Source organism: Aedes albopictus, chromosome 1 (assembly GCF_035046485.1).
Source record: "Aedes albopictus strain Foshan chromosome 1, AalbF5, whole genome shotgun sequence".
Classification (NCBI taxonomy): domain Eukaryota; kingdom Metazoa; phylum Arthropoda; class Insecta; order Diptera; family Culicidae; genus Aedes; species Aedes albopictus.
The window spans coordinates 195996613-196022231 of record NC_085136.1 but is presented as its reverse complement, the minus strand read 5'-3'; the positions used below and the strand labels follow the sequence as shown (position 1 = coordinate 196022231).

The window sequence follows — 25619 nt, the reverse complement described above, 5'->3', positions numbered from 1 at the left end:
GGCGGGGCAAGATGGGTCGCGGGGCAAGATGGGTCAGTGCCATTTTCGGGCGCATTACTCATGTTTTGATTATGTTAATAATTTTGTTAGATGACCAGCGTGAATATACAAAAGTTTGGGGCATTAATTGAAAAATTCTTCACTCTTATTGGAAATAAAAAATAAAACGGTTTTTAGCCATTTTTATTATGCGATACATTCCATATAATCTCCATATAAACGGCCGCGGGGCAAGATGGGTCACCTTCAATTTTGAACGTATTTTTGGAGCATTCAAAAGTTATTTATTTTTTGTAACAAGACTATCTCATAAATGACTTCAATCAAGCGGAATGAACGCTTAGAATTATAACATAAAATTATGATATTTTTTTAGTGAAAACATCGATTTTCAAGTCGCCTTAGGACCACTCATATCGTAAAGTATTTTATATATTTATAAATTTATAAAATGTTTACTAGTAGCTTTTGTTTACCCAGTATTGATGTAGAGCATATATGAATGCGGAACAAATCTTATATTTTGACGTTTTTCGTTGAGAAAATGTAAATTACTTAAAAGGTGACCCATCTTGCCCCGCCCTTTTTTCACGGCCCAAAATCGATCACTTTTTAAAACTGCTTGTTTAACATCATATTTTGCATTTAATGAACTTTTTATCGACTTTTAGCACAGCTAACTAGTGTATTAAAGAGTAGCGGACGAATACAAACCAATACGATTTGTATTTACAAAGTTATGGTGATCCATCCTTAGGTGACCCATCTTGCCCCGCCCCACCCTACCTATGTAAATGTAATGGGTGGGTCGTGTCAAAACTGGCTTAGAAGCTTATCTGGCTTCCTAATAATTCCAACATTTGGCAGAGCCACATTTCTACACCAGTTTGGAGAGGAAAGCATAATCTTTAATTTCATCTCTGTCAAGTTTTGATCAATGAAACTATTGAAATTGAATCAAATCACAAATTGCATGCTTATTAAAGGAAAAGTTCTTTGGAAAATTCTGGCGGTATTCTATTAGAGTTGGAATTTCAGAGAAAGTCCTGCACGAATTTTCTATATAAATAATTGGATTTTCAAATCGAATTGAGTATTTGGCATAGGGTGACCAAGGGTATTATCGGCAGATTTGTTCTCTTCGTCATAAGGGGTTTTTGTCAGGAAAATTGCTTGAAACTTGAACGTAAATTAAGCTTGTTTTGGAAAGAGTTGAGGCCAATTTTAAGTTTAATAGGTTTCAAAAAAAAACAATGACGAAGAGAACATAATGGACGAAAATTTCATAATATCATCTTCTATGTCATAATAATTTCTCGAAACTACTTTAAAGTACAGTACGTTCTATAGTGCTGCACTACAATACATACACCCAGTCATACAGTCAGTCAACAACATTGTTGATAGGATGTGTACGGAGGTGGACAAGAAGTCTCCCGAATCGTACTTGAACTACACAGAAATTGCCGGACCGATCAACAGCAAGTTGAATTCGCCCCTTCCCACCTGGAAGCTTGAGTTCAACGGGTAGTGTACAGTAAATACTAGCAACGACCTAAACTTCCAGGGAATACGAATTGCTCAAGCGGAATAAGCCTAGGTGTGGCGGGAGCCCAGTAGTGAGCTCTGCTGGGCTTCTTCAGAATTCCCGTACAAGCGATACGGCTCTGCTTCCATAGTGTCACGGGCCAGCTAGGAGTGCATCGGGTACATCAGGAACTACGCCAGTAATTTCCTGATTACGGCATACTGGTCTTGCTTCGTAATTGATAACTGAGACGGTGCACGCTTACGTAACTGCGCACAAGTGAGTTGATAGCGACGACATTCTACCTTTTAGTAAAGTCGGGTGAAACTGGCTTGAAACGGTGGATGTGCTAATATCGGTGCTGCCTTTTGTCCCATAAAACCGTGGCGTGGCCTTAAGTACGTTCCTGACCTGTATACAGCTTAGGCAACTAACTGGGTGGAAGTAGGTTCAAATGAACGCTTCTGATTAGCGCCGATCCGGCTTTGAACTCAAACCCTATAAGGGCCTGGATCAACGCTCGGGTGGTCTCCCTGCTTGCAAGCCACCAGGACCATTGGCGACCACTTTGTTTGCAGTGAGGGATAGCGGCTCTAGGGGAGATCCAACAGAAATGATTACGAAATCCATGATCAACAAAATGATCGAGAGAGGAGAGCAGAGGCATTGACGTTGAACCCGTTCGCACGAGGAGGACTGGCGAAATCGCCACTACGAGTGGCTGGTGTTGGTAGCTGCACCAAACAGCTGGACGAACTGATCGGCTACACGAGTGGGCGGACTACCATCAGCAAGGACCTGATACAGGGCCTGCTGGAGCCCTGTCAGACAGCTTACTCTTTGCTGGCAACGCGACAATGCAGCACGAAACCATGCAGCTTGGTGGAGCCGTATCGGAGAGGTCAATCCGCCCTACGGCTCGAGCTGCATGGTCAAAACCAACGTGGCCCAAGAAGCGTACGGCAGAGGCGGGCGAAACGCTAAAGAGGAAGAAAGAGATGGCCAGGCTGACAAGTCGGTTGCGAAACGCACAAGGGGCGGGGAAATCAAGCCCCAAGAGACCACCCCTAAGAGGAACGGTGGCCACCCAGACCAAGGGAAGGAGAACCCTTGGACTACAGTTAGAAAGAAAAATAAGTGAATTAGTGCACATAGCTGCATCGATTATACCTGCGGGAAAGCAACAGAGACGATAACGGATTTTACCTGAGTCGTGATCAAAAGAATGTGGAGTTCAATGGCTCTCACTAGAGTTTCGAGAGAACGCCGGGGAACTCTTTGTCGGAGTAGATCCGCTGCCCGATAGTATTCGAGGTATGCCCGTGATACGGGAGTACTAAATAACACACGATCGGTAACCGGAGAACAACTTTCGTCGGGAGCACTCTATTGGAGAAAGGCAGATTCATCGCCGAGGACTGTCCGAGTGGAGCGACGCAAAGCAGTACAGGAGTATGATCGTCAGGGAAGGAGAACCCTTGGACTACAGTTAGAAAGAAAAATAAGTGAATTAGTGCACATAGCTGCATGGATTATACCTGCGGGAAAGCAACAGAGACGATAACGGATTTTACCTGAGTCGTGATCAAAAGAATGTGGAGTTCAATGGCTCTCACTAGGGTTTCGAGAGAACGCCGGGGAACTCTTTGTCGGAGTAGATCCGCTGCCCGATAGTATTCGAGTACTAAATAACACACGATCGGTAACCGGAGAACAACTTTCGTCGGGAGCACTCTATTGGAGTAAGGCAGATTCATCGCCGAGGACTGTCCGAGTGGAGCGAGCGCAAAGCAGTACAGGAGTATGATCGTCAGGATACCTCTTAACAGCAGGCCGCATCCAATCGAAATCTCTGGACTGACCTTGACACCTGTCCAGTAAGTACCAGTTCCGGAAGAACTTCCAGTAGTGTCGGCGAACTATTCGTCGGGTCGGGTAAATCCACTGTCGGAGACTATCCGAGTTGTGCCAAATGGCACATGGGTGGCACCGGGAAGTCATCGTTCATCGGGTTAAGGTAACAGCTGCTGAACGGCTTAGCGTGTTTTTGAATAGGATTAATTTGAGAGCATATGATTAGTAATGTTCGTCCAATAACTTGATAAGTTACATTTTAGAATTTAGTAATATGTTGTTCGTTTTAAATCTGCCTCTACTACTTAAGTTTGTAAATTTAAATTACAATTACTAATACCAACAAGTACAATTTCACCAGCTTCAACGAGTGTCATAATTACACTCAATGGACAGAAACACGTCACAGAGGAAATTGTAGCATCCTCCATGCTGCGCTCTGTGTCAATGCGCACACGAGCCTCTCTGTTATAGCGTGACTTGCAGCCACCCAGACCCATCGCGTCGTCGGCTGGAGCTCTAGAGCGTGTGTAAATTAATTTCAACGCGCTCACCGAGATTGTAAACTATGTTGTTGCGTGTGCATAAATTCTTTGTACTCCACCTCCGCACACTACAGCCGCCGGATTTGCCACCTGATATTTGCATCCTCAGTCCACACAACACATGGTCTGCTGCTGCCGTGGTATTTTCTCTGTGAATGGGTAGCTGCAGAAATGCAATTCACTTTTATTGTATGGTTGGTTGAATGTGGTTACACCTTATGGAAAATGGTTTTTGGAGGGCGGGAACTCGGCGAACTTCAATGGAAACAGATATGCAGTGCAAAAAAAAATGCCCAGAGCAGCGAAAAACAATTACATTAAAGGTAAAGTTCACTCCGTGTGTCTTCTCCTTTTGCGGCGGCCCAAGTAGGGTTGGAGCCCATCCTTCTTTGACTTGGTATGTGAACTAACAACATTCAGTGTCGGTGCTTGGTTTACGACGATGCTGTTGCGGCGTGTACTCGCTCATGTTAAACAACCAATTAATTTCTATTTTCTTCGGCAGGTACTAGATTGCTGACAGCTGAAGAAGAACAAGCGTTTATGCAGTGAAGGATAACCTACTTGCATGATTATTTTTTTTAGGGTAACGTGGGAACTATCATCATGATATGAGCCTTAATCAAGAATTTTTGAAGTTTCAAGTTTTCTAATAATAGTATGCTCACAACACAGTCAGGTAATTCATTATTCAAATGGATGTCATCGAATTAATCAGCGGGATCTTCCCACGTCGTCTACCCAAAGTGGATTGCCAAATCCTCAATCCGCGGCAGGTCGTGAAATGTTAAGATGCTTCTCGATTTTCCACGCTCAATTGAAAGGAACGACTCCTGGCTGGGTGCTAGTGGCACGAGATCATAACGATCATCATGTGAATTTGTACAGCCAATTGATCGTTTCTTCGATTCATAGAGCAGGAACGCTGCACCATCGTTATGGAGGAATTGGCGGTCTCGTTAAGGGCACACATTTGAGGAATATTAAACTTTTACTTTTTACCTCATGCTAGACTGCGCTATTCACGTAGAATGATCAGTTTCGAAAAAAATCGTGATAATATTCCATTGCCATTGGGTTGGAGCATAGTGGAAGCCCAACCTGTCCGCACGCTATCCGGGTGATGTTGCTCGGTGAGCATGAGCGTGACAGGTGCTGAAAAAGAGACTTGGCGTTGGAAGCGCACTGAACACCGTGCTCACGACATGTCGAGGTAATTATGAATGTTTATGATCATCTTCGGGCTTCACTGGTTTCCATGTTTCAACGATTGGGGCATTATTTGCTAATGCATAACGCTATTTTCTTTACAATTTTACACTAAAATCGCCGACATTGCTAATTCTAAGCTCAATTGAACGCAAATCGACAGAAACGTGTCACTTTTGGTGACATATAATGCACATACTGTATGAAGTTGTTCAAAAATATGCAAGTATGTGTAGTGTTGGTAACGGTTGACTCAATTGGCTAAAAATACCACTACGAATCACCTTTACTGGTGGTAAGAATGCACTATATCCACTATATCCAGCTCAAAAATCTGTATGTCTGTCTGTCTGACTCTAATGGATTTGAAAATTACTGGCAGCGGCGTCATGATCGCGATTTTTTCCGCAGTCAAGTTCGCAGATTGTGAACAATCCTCGGCCCTTTATTGCTGTCACACGCTATGTCCAAAGGGAAGTATTATGAAAATCGAATGTACCTCAAATGTTATTCCATAGGATCATAGGTTTTGACCTCTAGTTTCAGAATCTGTGCGGTTTAAAATATTTCATCTTGGGTTTTTCGATTTTTTTTATTTTTTCCCTATTTTCCCATACAAATAGCGAAAGAAAATAGGGAAAGATGGATTATTTTAAATCACACATATTCTGCTACAGGTCCAAAAATACGGATCTAGCGAATAAAATTTGAGGTACATTCACGTTTCATAATACTTCCCTTTGGACATAGCGTGTGTCAGATCGGTGTAACACGCTAAATATAATTTACACAAAATACATCGAGGTCTTGAAATTAGTCTATGCTACTGGACCGATTGGCGTGAAAATTTGCATGTAGGCGTGTTTTGGGAGGAGGAAGGTTCTTAGCATGGTCAGAGATCTCTCCCCCTCTGTAAACGTGAACTCCCATAGACGGAAACGTCCCTGTGAACTGTAAAGGCTAAAGGCTGGGTATGCTGCGCAATTCAGATCCCATTGTGATCCACTAGCCTCTGCCCAGCAACTCCTATCCCTACCTCCACGCGGTACCGGCCGGAAACTATGAGCAACCTTAGGGAAGATTGAGTAACCAACCCCGGTGGGAACTTTGGTCTTAGGCTGACAGGGAAGGGGGGGGGGTTTGCTTCGGCAAACCTGAGCGTCTGTTCTCCAGGAGGAGCGGCTCACAATAGCGTCTGATCCCCATGTTAGGGGCGGCTGATCTACGTCCGAGTGCCAGGGAAGGACTCTAAGCTCAACTGTGCACTATGGTCCTCCGGAAAGTAGGGGGTTGGTGTCAGGCCCTACGAGCCAGCCGTTAAAAAACCATTGTAACGGAAAATCAGCAACACAATAATACGAACCGAGACCAACGGCAACGACCCCAGCGAACAAAAAGGACTTGCGATTGGAAACTCGGTACGTGGAACTGCCGATCTCTCAACTTCATTGGGAGCACCCGCATACTCGCCGATCTACTGAAGGACCGCGGGTTCGGCATCGTAGAGCTGCAGGTGATGTGTTGGACAGGATCCATGGTGCGAACGTTTAGAGGTAATCATACCATCTACCGCAGCTCTGGGCAACACACGCGAGCTGGGAACAGCTTTCATCGTGATGGGTGATATGCAGAGGCGCGTGATCGGTTGGTGGCCGATCGACGAAAGAATGTGCAGGTTGAGGATCAAGGGCCGATTCTTCAACTTCAGCATAATAAACGTGCACAGCCCACACTCCGGAAGCACTGATGATGACAACGACGCATTTTTCGCGCAGCTCGAACACGAGTACGATCGCTGCCCAAGCCACGATGTCAAGATCATAATAGGTGATTTGAACGCTCAGGTAGGCCATGATTGGTAAGTTCAGCGCCCACCAGCAGACGAACGAAAACGGCCTACGACTCATTGATTTCGCCGCCTCCAAAAATATGGCCATACGTAGCACCTTTTTCCAACACAGCCTCCCTTATCGTTACACCTGGAGATCACCACAGCAGACAGAATCTCAAATCGACCACGTTCTGATTGACGGACGACACTTCTCCGGCATTATCGACGTCAGGACCTATCGTGGCGCCAACATCGATTCCGACCACTATCTGGTGATGGTCAAACTGCGCCCAAAACTCTCCGTCATCAACAATGTACGGTACCGGCGACCGCCACGGTACAACCTAGAGCGACTGAAGCAACCGGATGTCGCCTCAGAATACGCGCAGAATCTCGAGGCCGCGATGCCAGACGCGGGCGAGCTCGATGAGGCCCCTCTAGAGGACTGCTGGAGTACAGTGAAAGCAGCCATCAACGATGCAGCCGAGAGCACCATCGGGTACGTGGAACGGAATCGACGGAACGAATGGTTCGACGAAGAGTGCAGAACGGTTTTGGAGGAGAAGGATGCAGCGAGGGCGGTAATGCAAGGGACTCGACAGAACGTGGAACGTTATAAACAGAAGCGGAAACAGCAGACCCGCCTCTTTCGGGAGAAAAAGCGCCGCCTGGAAGAAGCGGAGTGTGAAGAAATGGAACTGCTGTGCCGTTCCCAAGAAACACGGAAGTTCTATCATAAGCTCAACGCATCCCTCAACGGCTTCGTGCCGCGAGCCGAAATATGCAGGGATAAAGACGGACGGACATGAGGTGATCGAAAGGTGGAAGCAGCACTTCGATCAGCACCTGAACGGCGTGGAGAACGTAGGCACGGGAGCCCACGGCAACGGAGGAAACGACGACGCCAGTGCGGCGGAGGACGGAAATGAACCAACTCCCACGCTGAGGGAAGTTAAGGATGCCATTCACCAGCTCAAAACCAACAAAGCAGCTGGTAAGGATGGTATCGCAGCTGAACTCATCAAGACGGGCCCAGAAAAGTTGGCCACCTGTCTGCATCGGCTGATAGTCAGGATCTGGGAAACCGAACAGCTACCGGAGGAGTGGAAGGAAGGGGTAATCTGCCCCATTCACAAGAAAGGCGACCATTTGGAATGTGAGAACTTCAGGGCGATCACTATTTTGAATGCTGCCTACAAAGTGCTATCCCACATCATCTTCCGTCGTCTGTCACCTAAAACAAATGAGTTCGTGGGAAGTTATTCGGCTTCATCGACGGCCGGTCGACAACGGACCAGATCTTTATCGTACGGCAAATCTTTCAGAAATGCCGTGAATACCAGGTCCCAACGCACCACCTGTTCATCGACTTCAAAGCGGCATACAATACGTATTAGAAAAAATCTCCGACTTCGGTAATATTTTACCGAAATCTCAACCGTTAAGTTTTTTACCGGAGAAATTCGGTGACGTTCAGTGAACTTCGTTAAATTTTGACAGATAAACTATAACATTTAACCGAAATTTGGTAATTTTTACAGAATTCCGGTAAAAAAACCATTACCGAACGCTCAGCAGTTGAGATTTCGGTAAAAATTACCGAACGCGACTAGCTGTGTAGTATCGACCGCGCAGAGCTATGGAGAATCATGAACAAAAACGGCTTTCCTGGGAAGCTGACTAGACTGATTAAAGCAACGATGGACGGTGTGCAAAACTGCGTAAGGGTTTCGGCTGAACTATCTAGTTCATTCGAATCTCGCCGAGGACTGCGACAAGGTGATGGACTCTCATGCCTACTCTTCAACATCGCTCTGGAAGGTGTGATGCGACGAGCCGAGAACGATTTTCACAAAATCCGGACAATTTGTGTGCTTTGCGGACGACATGGACATTATTGCCAGAATATTTGGAACGGTGGCAGAGCTGTACACCCGCCTGAAACGCGAAGCAGCAAAAGCCGGACTGGTGGTGAATGCCTCAAAAACAAAGTACATGCTGGTAGGCGGAACCGAACACGACCAGATCCGTCTGGGTAGTAATGTTACGATAGACGGGGATACTTTCGAGGTGGTGGAGAAATTCGTCTACCTCGGATCCTTACTGACGGCTGACAACAACGTGAGCCGTGAAATTCGGAGGCGCTTCATCAGCGGAAGTCGGGCCTACTACTGGCTCCAGAAGAAGCTGCGGTCGAAAAAGATTTACCCTTGCACCAAATGCACCATGTACAAAACGCTAATAAGACTGGTGGTCCTCTACGGACACGAGACATGGACCATGCTCGATAGCGTGCTAAGAACGATCTTCGGTGGTGTGCAGGAGAACGGCGGATAAAGATGAACCACGAGCTCGCTGCACTTTACGGTGAACCCAGCATCCAGAAGGTGGCCAAAGCCGGAAGGATACGGTGGGCAGGGCATGTTGCAAGAATACCGGACAACAACCCTGCAAAGCTGGTGTTAGCAACTGATCCGGTTGGCACAAGAAGGCGTGGAGCGCAGAGAGCACGATGGGTGGACCAGGTGGAGCGTGACTTGGCGAGCATCGGGCGCGACCGAGGATGGAGAGCGGCAGCCACGAACCGTGTATTACGGAGAAATATTGTTGATTCAGTTTTATCTTGAATTTGATGTAATCTATATCCATATATATCTATATATAAAAATGAGTTTGAAGTTCCTTTGAGGCAACAAAACTCAAGAACGGCTGAACCGATCAGCATGACTCTTGAACGGTTCGGTTCGTATTCGTGGTGGCTGTGTTTATATGTACAAAAAGCTACGAAAATCAACTAGAAAAGTAAGAATATTGATAAAATACTGATTTTGTATGAACTGGGAAATAAATCAACACGATCGAAATGAAACCAATCTAGAGTGCCGTGTTATTTTGAACTCAACAGTTGTCAAACCACCACAAGACGGCAAGACGAAGTTTGCCGGGACAGCTAGTCTATATATATATAAATGAGTTTGATGTACCTTTGAGGCAACAAAACTCACGAACGGCTGAACTGATTAGCATGACTCTTGCACGGTTCGATTCGTATTCATGGTGGCTGTGTTTATATGTATAAAAAGTTATGAAAATAAACTAGAAAAGTAAGAAAATTGCTAAAATACTGATTTTCGAGAGCTGGGAAGGAAATCAACACGATCGAAATAAAACCAATCTAGAGTGCGGTGACGTTATGAGCTCAACAGTTGTCAAACCACCACAGCTTGGCAAGACAACGTTTGCCGGGACAGCTAGTATTAAATAAATGAATGAATGAATGTCCCTGTGAACTACATCTAGTTTCATTAGTTTCATAAAAAGCGTATTCTGTATTAATGCTCAAAAATCTGTATGGAGCGGACCTGGTGTGTTGGTTAGAACATTTGACTATCACGCCGAGGACCTGGGATCGAATCCCACTCCCGACAAACTCGCAAAATGTGAGTTCTTCCTTCGGAAGGGAAGTAAAGTGTGGGCCCCGAGATGAACTAGCCTAGGGCTAAAAATCTCGTTAATACAAATAATAATGTATGATGCTGATAAATCTGTAAATATGGCATCCCTGCTAGCAGATGACCCCCAATTGACAGTGTCATGCGGCTAAATACTTATAGTGCGTCGCTTAGGACAAAGCGTTTGTTATATCACCTAGTCCGTTTTTGTGTACCATGCCAGTGTTTGATACTTTCAGAAAAATTAAATGGCAAACTCGCGTGTCATGCCTCGAAAATGTGTGCTAGTCTTCAAGACAATCGTTATAACACGTGCTCTAGATACCTGGCAATTAAGGAGCACATTGCTGCCTATGATTTCGCGCGCAAGTATCGAACGACAAAAATATGCTGCTGATATGTAAGTTACAAATTGTAACAACTTAGACTCTGAGAGTAAACAAGAGGTTGGATCTGCCTCTTAACGTTGGCTTAAACCACAGCTGAATTAAATTTTAAACGTGGTATGATCTTCTACAAATTTGTTCCTTAGAATATCAATTGCATTTTTTTTTTATTTTGAGCCAATCAACAAACCGGCGTGCTGAACGATAGATTGAAGTAAGGAATCGCGCCACTTGGGCGGTGGCTTCTATATTCGTCTGTTTTCCACTATAACTCAGTCAAATTTGAACCAATTGACAAAACTTTTGGAATGTGGTGAGATAGATATAGTATCTACCCGTGTACAACATTTTAAGTCAATTGGTGCAAAATTGACTGAGTTATAGTGGAAAACAGACGAATATAGAAGCCACCGCCCAAGTGGCGCGATACCCTACATCCAATTTCCCATGTATTTGGACTGAAAGCCTCATACAAATTTCAACTCGTTTGCTCCCGCTTAAACGATAAAGCTGAATCTCTCACAGCTTGATCTTCTCATCCGAAGGTACAATCCTAAGGGATTGCGCGTGGATTTTCACAACTTTTTTGCTTGCCATACAAATGTGAGCCGCTAGTATGGATGGTTGCATATTGGTGAGGTCGTTCCAAATGAATATTGTTAAAAAATCATGTTTTAATTCATAAAACATATTGCAATTACTTGGCTTACTGTGTATTACTTTGAAAAAAAAAAACAACGTTAATGCATAAATGCGCATGTTTATAGAAATATGTTGATGAAATCGTGTGAGATACGCACAGGACATAATCTAGCCGTGCACTTAAATTCAAGCCAACGATTTTCCAAAAACAAATCCTGACACCATCCATACAGCCTGGATGCTGCTCATACCCTGCCGACTGACCGTAGGATATCCTATATATCACAGCCCATAGAAGCCATTGAACTAGGTTGCACTCCGGTAACATTCCCAGCGGCAAAAACCATCTCTTTGATCAGAAAACTAAACATCACCCCATAACATTATTTTCCTTTGTTTATTTGTTTTAAGTTGCTAACCTTACTTTGTCTTCAGTATTCAAAATTAGCTCGATAAAAGGCGCAGTGTTGACCCAAGAATGTGCATGAATACAAATTGAATTGGCGCTGCCGTTCGTTTGCTTTTTTTTTTATAGAATCAAATTCAATCTATAGAAGAAACCGATGCTAAAAAACCAGAGAAAAGGAGTATCCAGATGGAGATGGTAAATCGAGACAATCGAAACCCACCGTTTAACTGAAAAAGACAACCAATTCAAGAAAGAAGGAAGCTACAATCTAAGTCGAAAGTAAAAGCAAATGAAAGAAGGAAATAGTATTAAGCGAGCTTTCGGCCGAGGGGTAGAGGCACCTCCTAAAGCCCGTGGAAAATGAAGCTAACGATCAGATTTGTTTTAGACAGGGTTGAAGCATACAATTTGCATGTGGTTTTTATTTTGTATCAGCCATTCGTATACTTCGGCTTGAAGTGTATCCCTGACAATGGTGGATTTTATTTAATACTCCAACTGAAGAAAAATGAAAGCAAAGCGTAAACCGCTCAGACACATATTCGTTTACGCTAAATAATAGAAAGAGAATAAACTTATCCACCCGTTGCATCACGACGAGAACCGAATGTGCATTGTGTAAGGATGAGTTCTTCAACCTTGTTCCGGGCTGGTGCCTTCCAGGCTCCTATCGTAAAGTTGTGCCAACATAATCGAATTGGAATTCTGGCTCGAGGGCCATCGGGACCAAACGAAATGCACGAATGGGGCACAGGCTTACTATTCTGTTGACTCTGGCCGCGACGTGGCGCAAGCTGCACTCGCACTAGCCATTAAGATGGAAACTCGATCGGATGTGAAATATCAATTCTTATGCAACACGATTGAGGTGCGCAAATGGGCTCGAGCCGATCGGGTAGCTTGTGCAATTTTGCTGGCCGATTTATGGAATCTGATATTGCGCAAGGAATTTTGGCTTGGTCATTCCAATGTTTGTCCGGGTTACTGTACGTATTGGGTTGATAGAATAATTGTTAAGTGAATACATTAGGTACTTACCGATGCGACTATCGTCAGGTAGTATCGCTGAATACGCTCGTAATCCAGTGTTTTCACGACGGTGACCTGTTGAGAATTTATGGAAGAAAGATTAAAATTAGGGCAATCAAGCATTTTTCTTTTATGTGAGTAGTTGAATTAACATTATGTATTTCATATGTATTTACATTTGACCACACTGAATTAAAAGCATTTCCCTATGCAATTCTGTTTTGAACAATGAAGGTTTTCAAACTTTAATGATGACAGGGGAATCGATGACAACCTTGAGGTGTCACATGCGCCGTAAATCGGTGCTCCTAGCAGAGAAAATGACGAAGATGAACAATCGAACTTAAATATTCAGCACTGTATTTGGAGAAAATGTCAATGCAAAGCTCATAGCTTTCGGAAGTAGGAAAATCATGTCATTGGAGGAATCGGAGGCTTCACAACTGTATCGAATGATTTTGTTCTTCTTGGCATACCTTGGGATAGAGTATTGAGAAACATGGTCCAGGCAAGCTGGTACTCCAGAATACTACTCTTGGATAGGTCGTCTCCAGCCGAGTGGGCTTATGCTTCAAATCGTACTGTCGCTGCTCATGTTTTGTCGGTTTGTTGAAGCCCTGCCAAAGAAGCTGGGAGTCTCGGCTAGAAAAGTCCTACGAAATAGCCAAACGAGTTTCTCACTGCAAGTCTCACAAAGCGAGACCTGATGACGAGTAAGAAGCGTTCTACGCGCAATTTGAGCAAACATACGATGGTTGCTTGCCGCGTGACGTTGTCAGAAACATGAACGCGCAAGTAGAAAGGGAGGAAATGTACACACCAGTAATCGGGCGAAACAGCCTGCATGCCGTATCGAATGATAACACATTCCGCAATGTCCGCACATAACGCAGTGCGAAAATAGATTCGGATCACTACTTAGTCGCTGTATGCGTGCGCTCAAAACATTCGACGCTTCGAAGTCGAACGCCGTGACTAAACATCGAGCAGCTGCGTAACGTAGAAGTGTCTCAAGACTACGCGCAGCAGTTAGCAGTGGCCCTGCCAACGGAAGAGCAGCTTGTCGCAGAGACACTTGAAGATGGCTGGAGGGACATCCGATCCGCCATAGGTAGTACCTCGGCTGCAGCACTTGGCTTCGCGACGCGACTCCGAATCACAGAAACGACTAGTACGACGGCGATTGTGAACGGTTGAAAAACGAGAAGAATGCAGCATGGGTGAGAATATTGCAACACCGTACGAGGACTCATGAGGCACGTTATAGACAGGCGCGGAACCGGTAGAACTTAGTCTTCCGGAGGAAGAAGCGCCGGCAGGAAGAACAAGACCGCGAAGTTGTACCGCACTAAGGACACACGGAAGTTCTACGAGAAGCTAAAGCGATCACGCAGAGGCTTATACACAAAGCCGACATGTGCCCAGACAATCACGTGAATCTTCTTACGAGCGAGCGTGAGGTGGTCGAGAGCCCAAGTAACAAAATTAATTTTATAATGCTTTTGAAGTATTCTTCAACACCTGTGCTTAAAAACCATGCATAAACCAAATTGCTCTGCAAAACAACATCAGCTCAACCATAAACCCGCCATAAGACCAAAGAGGCCCATCCTAAGATGCTCTTGGAGAGTTGTTTTTAAATTTCTCTTAAAACTTGTTGTACTTCCCAAGTTGTCCTCAAGGCGAATTGCTCTCTCCTTGTAGAATTCTTCATGTGCACGATAAAACGATAATAAATTTGTCAGTGTTGTTGCTGATGCAGCTTTTATGTCGACAGAAAAGTTTGATGAAATAAATGAAAAAAAAAAACACAATGAAAATGACAAATTATTGTAATTGGTTTTAATTTATTACACAAATTGGAAATATTTCCGTGGTGTAACAAGGATGCCGAATGCCAAGCAAAATTCATCGCATATATGTTGCAAGATACTTCCAAAAATTGCAACGCGCTTCCTTTATAATGCACTAATAAAATATTAAAACTTATTATTTCTGGTCATGAGAACATTGTTCATGAGTTTTCTCAACATGGCTTCCATTGAAATCTAGGCCGGTGGTCGGTCCATTATCGATGGTTTTAATCAACATCACCATAAGATCGTCTTAAACTTCTTTCAACTCATGCCAGAGCTAAAAGCATAACTCAAGAATACTAAGATTTATAACGTTCTCAATGCAGCCTGGTTGGCCTCCATCAAGAACGTCTTAAATTTATTTCATCTTAAGCAAGAGTGAGAAGTATTTCTCAAGAGTACTCAGGTTTATAACGTTCTTGATGTAGGTTTATGCAAACTCCGCCGAGAACGTAATAAATCATGTACGCCAAATTGTAAACAAACAATAAATTATCGCACCGCGGTGGATTTTGTGAATCTCGTCCGATTAATTTTATCATCAGCCCGGTACCGTCGCCAACCAGGCATACCTTTTTCGATAACCGACCTTGATGCGGTACAGTGCCTCATTCCTCCGGTCAGCATTTCCAACAGGTAAGTAGTACCGTGACCGGCCCCAATTCTGCGCAGTCCCTAATTCGGCGCACTTTCTCGAATATACTACAACATCATGAAGGGTAGTTCATTATTAGCTTCAAATATATTTTTTAAATATTGTTTCAAAAGTAATGAAATAGTTTATGAAGAAAAATATTTCAAACTAACGACCATTATTTTGTAAAAAAAATAAAATAGTGTTGGAAGTACTGGAAATTGCCTGAAATCTGTGTCCTTTAGCGAAGCTGCTAAAAAGTTGTCTCATCAACTGAAGCATTTTGCGACATAAACAATGAAGATAATGTCTACTTTTCCATGTGCATCCTGTACTGCTATCTTCGAGGAATCAGAATCGGAAAAAACAATTGAGTTTTCTTCTTCTTTTCTTAATCTTCTTGTTCTTCTTAGGTGAGCAGAATTAGGAACCGGTATTAAATGGTGGTCCTAATGCTGCGCAGACATTTCAACACTAAGTTTTGAACATATAATTAATAAACAAACATCATATAAATGCCACCGTAGTTATAACTAGGATATTCTCTGTTTCTAGCAATCCGGTGAATGTAATTAGGTTAGAACAAGTTAGTTTAGAAACATTAAAGGCAAATTTACGCATCCTGCATTTTTGATCTGATAGTTCAACCGGACTAACCACTTGTTTTAAACATTTGCTATCAACCTATCAACCAATTTTATGGTTGTTCTTACCACAAAAACGGGTGGCGATCTCCTAAGTTGTGTCCTTTTTTATTTTCAGCTTTTCCTTCCACAGGACGACGGTGTGAGCACTGATGATAGGGTGCACAGGTGAGTATGATTTCGTATTTTTTCTTTTCAGGTTCCACGACAGAATGACGGCGATGGCACGGACGAAAACCACAGGCACGGAATCTTCTACGTAGTACAAATCAAAGGCACTAAACTGATCACTTGCTTCTAGTCTTTATTAATACACAGAAAGTATAACAAATTGTGTTCTGAACATTAATCTTCTTTATTACGCGACGACTAGTACTCTTACACTTCTGCTCTTCAAGCGAACCCAAATAGAATGTATTCATGCAAGCATTCGTGAAATGTGACATATGATGTGAGTTTACATGGAATTTTCTTAAACACAGGAAACCCTGAAGTTTGACAAGAAAGAAGTCTCAAGTTTACAAACATAGATTGTGCCACCTTGTCATGGCGAAAAAGTTTATATTGCCTTTAGAAATGAAAGTATATTTTACTAAAATTTAATGAGTGTACATATTTTGCGGATAACTAAAAAGCATTACATAGCAGTATTCGATAATGCTACCAAAAATTCACTTTCTTTAGTAATCAAAGTGGGTAGTATTAAAGTTGGGGACATGCAAAGTTCCAATACGGTCGTAATGTCGTATAAAAGCTGAAAATGAAGAATACAATTGAATTCGATCTGTGAATCATGTTCTCATTACACTATGTTATCTTTTTGGAGTTTTTTCCACGTGCGCAGAATTAGGAACATTCCAAAAAAAGGTGCGCAGAATTAGGAACAAAGACACACTTTAGAATTTCTATGATTTTACATAAAAATTGAGTGTTTTGTATAAGAATTATATTTTTTCGTTATTTTCAACTATGCACGGTCAAAAATTCAGCCAAATCGGTTCGATTTGGAATTTATTACAGCTGATTGAAATTGAAAAAGTCTTAGGTGCGCAGAATATGGGCCCTCCAACTACCGTGGATCGATGATTGGAACCCGAATTGCACGGGAATCGACGTCCTGGATGACCAAACCCACCTCATTTCGGATGCTGCAACCGGAGGAACTTGGCACTGCACCGCACCGTGTCGCGGTTGGGTGTCCGGGTAAGTGTTTTTGATTGGCAGCAATAATGGAACGATGAGAATCAAAATCTGATGCTTGAGTTTTTTTTATTGTATTTTTCATGTACCAAACTGTTCTTATGCGAGAACAGTTGCTCTTGATCAAGAACGGATGATTGAAGTTAACTATGTAACATCAATTCTTGAATATGATTTGAATCTGGATGTACGGAAAATAAAATTAACAGTGTAATGCTTATGATACACTTTGACCTCTTTTGCAACATGCGCGCCATTACTTGCCCTTTCTGAGACATCTGAAGCTTTTGCATAAAAAAAGTATCGATAGTTAGTCTCGCAAGTTTCCGTGAGTGCCTCCATGGATCTCATAACTGACCACAAAAAGTATTTCAAAAAACCCCTAATTGAACTAATCCTAGAGGCTAGCCAAATATCCGCTACCCAGTCAACCAGTGGTCGTATGAGATGTTGCATAAGATGTTAAAATGGAGGCGATATGCGTACATTTTACATGCGCCTAAATGGAGACATGCACGCATATGGCCTCCACTTTATCATCTAATGCAACATCTAATACGATTACTGGTTGTCTGGGTACCTGCTTGTATAACACAATACAAGCAAAGGTAGAATGAGATCGATAGCTTAGAAACGTTTAAGGCAAAATGAGATGGGGTTGTTCGAAATTGCGTTCGACAAAAATAGGTACGCAATAGGGGGGGTTTATAAAAACTAAATTTTCCGACCGACATTTTATTCTCGTGCGATTCGTCAAGTTTTCTAAATCGGTGAAAATTTCAAATTACCAGTTAGCCAAGTCAATAGTGATTTTGGGAAGACAAAATTGTAATAATCAGTGATCAAAACAGTTAATTGATTATTTTACAATCTTTGGTAAAAACCTATTTTAAATGAAATCTAGTGGAAAACCTTTAACTTTTCTCGAATAATTTTCGTAGATTAAGATTAAGCCAGGACAGCCATTTTGAAAATCACTCTAAGTGTGACTAAAATACCAGATCAAAAGGGTAAGATGAAGAATTTTGATCTCTTTAAAAGAGTGGAATGTGAATTTGTCCTTCTAATCGATTGACCAGGTGATTCCCGCTGGTCATCGCGGGTGTTTATCCGGAGTCGCCGACTTCTAGGAAAATCAGTTCGTTGGCTCGAACCAGCCCTGCGACCGGACCACTCTCATGCGAGCGCCCATCAATCGCGCAACATCCGAAAGCTTTCCGCAACGTTTCTCGTCGCAGCATCGGCAAGCTCATCCCATAATCGTTGCCCAAATCGTCTCACACCGAAACATCGCACAATCGGCAAGCGTTAGGCACAGAAGTTTGAAGAAGTGCCACCTGCGGGTGAGTAGTCGAAACTGTGTTTACACGCATAGCAAGCAAACGAACGGTGGAAACGGTGGCGTGTGGATAGTTGTGTTGCGGATCGACCCCTGCATGTGGAGTGTGGAACCTCGCGAAACGAAAAAAGTGCATGCGCATGCGATTCAAGGTCACGTGAACGTTTGAATCGACGTGATAGGATTGTTCAACAGATCCTGGAAAGTCGAACGACGTGGGACCTGCTCGTCGGAAACTGTGAATGGTTTGCAGCTAGAAAGGTCAGATCTTTTTATTGTACATATTTTTTTCTCGTTTTTTAGCTTGTAAGAACAAATTAGAATTAAGCTCAAAGAATATTGGTGACGTCACCTTCACGAAAGCTAGGCCTATGTAAATTGCGAAAACTTTTGAATAAACTGGAATTGAAAACTATAGGCCCTCACCAATTCGAAGGTTGACGAGTTATGCGATTTGAATTTTCTTATAATATTTCCTTTATTTGTCTCATTAAGCCTTATCCGCAAATTAACTTGCTGTTTAGGTAAATTTTGATAAATTTGATTGAGAGTTCAGTTGGTTCAGTTGGGTGAACTTTGAAGCCAACCTTGTGGTTAGCTAAAGTGATCGGTGTTTGAGGGAATAACCTACCCGCCCTAGAAAAGAGCCTCTGCCGGGCCACTAACAGCCTCAGTAGTCTCACGTTAAGTGAGTGGCGCTTAAACTACTGCAGGTCTCGTACCCTAAGCATTCGTTACAACTACAAAAGCCTTATAAAACTGAAAATAAGTTCAACAGTTCTTGTTGTGTTTATGGTTTTATGAACTGAACCTCAAGTATTCTTGGAGGTGTTTTTAAAACCACATATTGACGAAGAATAGTTGTGCTCAGCTGAAACTCCGATAAGATCAACTAGAATATGCAATGTTCCGATAAAACTATCATAAAAACAAATAAAACCAAATAGAATCAAGATTGTTACTTGGAAGGTGGCGGCAGCATTACTATGAGCACCTCAATGGCGACGTTGCAAGCACCGAAGGTGGCGTGATAACTGATCTAGGAGTACGTGCGCTGGATGAAAGATTTCCAGCTCCTAACCTCCGAAAGATCGAGGATAAGTTTGGCCGGTTGAAAACCAGCAAAGCCGCTGGAGCAGATCAACTACCATGCAAGGTTCTAAAATACGGTGGAGACGCACTGGGGAGAGTACTACACTGAGTGATTACCAATATTTGGGAGCAGGCAATATTCGCCGGAGGCTCTCTGAGAGAATTGCGCTGTTCGTGAAAACATTTTTTTCAACATGGGAAAGGATAGGAGCTGCATTTTCAAATGCTTCTAACATATTTTAAGGACTTCAGATTGAATAAAGTGTTAATGTTTTGCAATATGTTTTCAATTAGCTACACTATAACTGCTTTTAGACAAAAAAATTTTAAATCACAATGTTATGTCTACAATATAGTGTTTCAAAATCTCATTCGATAACATTAAGAACGTTTTGCTTAAAAAAAATCTATAAAAAATTCGAAGCATTTGAAAATGCAGCTCCTATCCTTTCCCATGTTGAAAAAAATTGTTTTCACGCACAGCGCAATTCTCTCAGAGAGCCTCCGTCAAGGCGAATTACCGGAGGAATGGATGATGGAAAGTATCGTGTGTCCTATTACAAAAAGGGCGACAAGTTGGATTGCGGGAACTACCGCGCGATCACACTACTGAGCGCTGCCTACAAGATACTCTCTTAAATTTTATGCCGCCGACTATCACCGATTGCAAGAGAGTTCGTGGGGCAATATCAGGCTGGATTTATGGGTGAACGCGCTACAACGGACCAGATGTTCGCCATCTGCCAGATGTTGCAGAAATGGCGCGAATACAACGTGCCCACACATCACTTGTTCATCGATTTCAAATCGGAGTATGATACAATCGATCGAGTACAGCTATGGCAGATTATGCACGAATACGGATTCCCGGATAAACTGACACGGTTGATCAAGGCGATGATGGATCGAGTGATGTGCGTAGTTCGAGTATCAGGGACACTCTCGAGTCCCTTCGAATCTCGCAGAGGGTTACGGCAAGGTGATGGTCTTTCGTGCTTGCTGTTCAACATTACTTTAGAGGGTGTAATTAGGAGAGCGGGGATAAACACGAGTGGAATGATTTTCACAAAGTGTAGAATTAGCTTTAGTTAAAACACACAGAAACAAAAACAAAAAAAAAAGATTTTCACAAAGTCCGTTCAGCTGCTTGGTTTCGCTGATGATATTGATATTATTGCTCGTAAATTTGAGACGATGGCGGAAACGTACATACGACTAAAGAGTGAAGCCAGACGAATCGGATTAGTCATTAATGTGTCGAAGACAAAGTACATGATGGCAAAGGGCTCCAGGGAGGAATCAGCGCGCCCGCCACCCCGAATTTATATCGACGGTGATGAAATCGAGGCGGTTGAAGAATTCGTGTACTTGGGCTCACTGGTGACCGCCGACAACGACACCAGCAGAGAAATTCAGAGGCGCATTGTGGCAGGAAATCGTGCTTACTTTGGACTCCGCAGAACTCTACGATCGAATAAAGTTCGCCGTAACACGAAGTTAACCATCTACAAAACACTGATTAGACCGGTCATCCTCTGTGGGCACGAAACATGGACCCTACGTGCAGAGGACCAACGCGCCCTTGGAGTTTTCGAACGGAAGGTGTTGCGTACCATCTACGGCGGAGTGCAGATGGAAGACGGGACTTGGAGAAGGCGAATGAACCACGAGCTACATCAGCTGCTGAGAGAACCAACCATCGTCCATACCAAGGTTGTTAATCGATAAATTATCGACAGTTAACTCAACGCAAACTCGATAACGATAAAGTTTGCTCAATAATCTCTCGATAACGATAACCAAACGATGAATCAACGCGAAGATCAACGTACCTTCGATAATTTTGCGATAAATCTAGTTACCCTAGTGACGGCATCAACAACGATTCAGATCGCGAAGAAAATTTTCCGGAGACGTTATCGAGTCGATAATTTCAACAGTTAACTGTATCGCCGATGACGAATCCGTCTGAAGACGTTATCGTTATCGACGATAAACGATAACGGACGTTAACTTTATCGGCGATAACGATAATTTATCGATTAACAACCTTGGTCCATACCGCGAAAATCGGGAGGCTACGGTGGGCGGGTCACGTCATCAGGATGTCGGATAGCAACCCGACTCAAATGGTTCTCGAGAGTCATCCAACCGGTACAAGAAGACGTGGAGCGCAGCGAGCTAGGTGGGTCGACCAAGTGGAGGACGATTTGCGGACCCTACGCAGAGTGCGGAACTGGAGACAAACAGCCATGGACCGAGTGGAATGGAGACGGCTACTATGTACAGCAGAGGCCACCCCGGCCTTAGCCTGATTGGTAAGGTAAGCATTCATTGAATGCCAATGAAGCACCTTGCCACTGAGACAATCATTGAAGTTCGTCGTAAAAATTAAATAAAACACAGAACTAAATAATTCAAAGGCCACATTAAACTGGACTGTGACATCCTTGACCATTTGTTGTGTATTTTATGGCGTGTGTATCAGCTACATCGTCTGATATTTGTTAGTGTGGGTCATTGGAACCATTTTTTCAGATCAAAGTTCGTCGTAAAAATCAAATAAAACACAGAACTAAATAATTCAAAGGCCACATTAAACTGGACTGTGACGTCCTTGACCATTTGTTGTGTAATTTATGGCGTGTGTATCAGCTACATCGTCTGATATTTATTAGTGTGGGTCATTTTAACCGTTTTCTCAGATCAAAGCTTTTTTGGTTCCGTTTCGGGTCCTGAGTATCTGTACAAAATTTGAGCACGATCGGTTGCGTCTACACTTTGCGCATTGCAATTGAAATTTGTATGGGATTTTGTATGGGAAAACATACACTTTTTCATTTTAGCCATAAGGTGAAAAAGTTTGTCTGAAACTTTTTAACCGATACTGTAAAATGATAGCTTAGGATGTTCTGAAAAACTTTGTTGAAGACCGCAAAGCGATCCGATGCTTGTGAAAATAGTTATAACCAACGAACCGCATGCATGTGTTTATGTTTTAACATGTAAAGGAATAACAATATGTAGCAACAAAATCATGCTGTTTCTCCAAACAATGCCAACGCTATAACTTTTTTCATAAGCATCAGATCACTTCGCGGTCTTCGACAAAGTTTTTCAGGACACCCTAGGCTATGTTTTCACTTTATCGGTTACACGGTTTTAGAAAAATTCGAGCTTGTTATGAGAAAAATGCAAAAAAGTGTGTTTTCCCATGTAAAACCCCATACTAACTTCATACGCGATGCGCAAAACATAGACGTAACCGATCGTGCCAAATTTTGCACACTTATTTGGGTCCTGAAACGGGATCAAAAAAGCTTTGATCTGATGGGATACCATTGAATTTTTCATTTTTCCATATAAACGATGACCCACTCTAACATTTATTATTGAATACAGTGACGGAGACATTATTTAATCAAATAACGCCATCGTGGTTTACGTCCTTTTCATTTCGTGAGTTTTTTTTCTGGTCAACTATAACTTCGACTGTAATCGTCTATGCATATTTTAACTTAAAACATCTTCGTTGATTAATTTTTCGAGATATGCTGGGTGATGTTAAATGTTTTTAGGTGATTCATTCAGTGATGACAGTATTGCATTTGCGAGTCCATATTTACGACGGATTGTGTATATGAAAGCACTAGACGTATAATTACCTGTCCTTGATGCGGATAAGCGATGGCAAATACTCCGTAGCCATCAGCAGCCGTCAGTGTGTTCGGTGAAATATCGGAGATGTTCTGCTGGGAGCCTTCAATCACAAAGTACTCCACCAGGCCGTTGACGCCAGCGTCCTTGTCCTGGGCGAGTACGTTCTTGAAGATGGTCGTCCCAACGGGCGTGGACTGTTGAGTAAAAGATAATGAGGCGAAAAAGAAATTAAAATAAACACAATAAATCATATCCGATTCTATTATTAGCGTACTAGTAGAGAAAAAAGTCTTGAGCAGCATGGTTCTGGATTTAAGGGCGGTAACATTTTACAACTAGAATTGCTGGTGGCAGAAATAAATTGCTCTAAAGTGGACCTCAGAAAAATGTGCCATGGATGCACGATGTCTTCGTCGCAAAGGAAACAGCCATTACCTACCATCATCACATCAGCAATATCTGACAGTGGCGTTGTTGGTCGTGGCTGCTGGAAGCCCTTTTCACTCAACACGTCGAAGGATTCACTGGTGCATTCTTTAGGTTTCTGTAGGAAGGTATATGCTATACTAGTAGAGATGACTCATCATTCTCAATTAATCATTTTACGCTGCATAATTTCTGCAGGGGTTATGCAAACAATTTCGCAAGCCATTTGGTTCGTTGGGTTCGACGTGACCGGGAACAAGACGATTATTCGTGTGTATTAACACTTGAGGGGAAGCAGGTACTTTGCATGGAAAATTCCGAATGATTAGTATGACTATAGAAGGGAATGCAAGAAAAAATGGTAAGTAGGATGGCTTGTATCAATAAGCGTGATTAACCCGAAAGCTGTACTGAGATAGATTTAGGTCAGCAATTAATCAACGTAGAGTGTTTTTCCCATCGTTAATTAAAACGTTATGGTATTTGTGACTGCTTAGATTCATAATGAAATTTTTTTGAACATCCTTATATCTGAACTTCTTGATATTGGATTAGGAAGTATCCTTAAACGCAAAATGGTATAGAATAAATTATATTACGGTGATTATTCTCAGAGGAAACAAAAAACGGGGTTGTTATAAAACATTAAATTTTAATCATTAACTACAAACGACGACAAATCTCTTCCAGGTACGCCTGATTTTTATGACCCTATGTCATGCTTTATATAAAACTGTTCCACTTCACCCGAACATGGTGCTAGCTGATGAAGCAGGATTCCAATAAACTCATCAAACCAGGGCTAAAGCCATAAAAATGCACGGAATTTCCTACATAATGACGACGCATCTCGCTTAGGAAATAAAAGTGCACACTCATTTGTAGGACGAACGATCTCCTTATACCTTCCTGCATCATCATCATCAACAACACCAACAACAACAGTGCCATCGACTTGATTGCCGCGTGCGGCCCAGGTTGGAGATCAATGCACTGAATAGAATTGCGCTCTTTCCTTTTTGCAAACTGACATCATATGATGAGATGTCAGTCTTTCTTGGCCTCCACGCCAAGACCAAGTTCTGTGTTGTCTGCTTTCACGAGAGTCGTTTGTTTGCCGCTAGTCAGTGGTGCTGATGGCAGAATTGCAATCAACTAGAGCTTTCATCATTTATCACGAGCTCTTTGAAAGAGCGATCCTAATGAGGTTGTGAACCCGCCATGGCTAGATGATCTTGATCTAGGACTGACAGTTGATTAGAAATAGCTTGTGGACGGTGACGGCTTGAGAAATGCAGCTTCTTTCACTAGGAACGATGTGAGAAGATACTATTAGTTAACCGAGGATAATACCTATAAGTCTGTTTTGGGTGTGCTAAAATGCAGTTTATAGCCAAGGCGACATGAGAAAAAATCAGTAGATGCGATACAAAAATTTGCACTTAAATGGATTCACAAAATAAGTTTTAAACGACCTATCTCCTCTCTTTTTGAGACGAACCTGGACGTCTTGATAGCATTTATGGACAAAAACTACATTGAAAACTCCTGACAATACCACCAACCGTGATATCTCGAGGCGTCCGTCAGGTGGGCATCCCGGAAACTCACGCTGGGGTTGTAAGCCCCAGTACCCAACCCGTAGCCCCAAAGATTCCTAGTTTTGCCATGGAACACCCATAATCTCCCGGATTGTAGATCCACCAGACTACATACACTTCCGGAACTATCATCAGAATGGATAGATCTATAAACCAACTCCTCCATAATCGCGTTGTGAATAACATTTAGATCATGTATGTTTAGCAGAAAGTAAGATTGAAGAAAGAGATTGACGAAGCTCAGGAGAATATTCCTGAACTGCTTTGCGGCGATGTCAACGA

General features: G+C 42.8%; 1 protein-coding gene and 1 long non-coding RNA gene across 9 annotated transcripts in view; one reads left to right on the top strand and one right to left on the bottom strand.

Moving 5' to 3' along the window:
* Nucleotides 1-25619, bottom strand: part of LOC109423237 (cadherin-99C-like) — a 414770-nt gene that overhangs the window by 105214 nt on the left and 283937 nt on the right. For all 8 annotated transcript variants that reach the window (XM_062846072.1, XM_062846079.1, XM_062846075.1 and 5 more), the window contains 2 exons: nt 23316-23504; nt 12895-12960 (listed from right to left, as the gene is read on the bottom strand). In XM_062846072.1, coding sequence (XP_062702056.1) covers nt 12895-12960; nt 23316-23504 — 255 coding nt within the window. The remainder of the gene's footprint in view (nt 1-12894; nt 12961-23315; nt 23505-25619) is intronic.
* Nucleotides 17106-19526, top strand: LOC109412135 (uncharacterized). Its single transcript, XR_002130598.3, has 3 exons — nt 17106-18095; nt 18161-18229; nt 18299-19526. It is a non-coding gene; the product is annotated as an uncharacterized LOC109412135 (long non-coding RNA).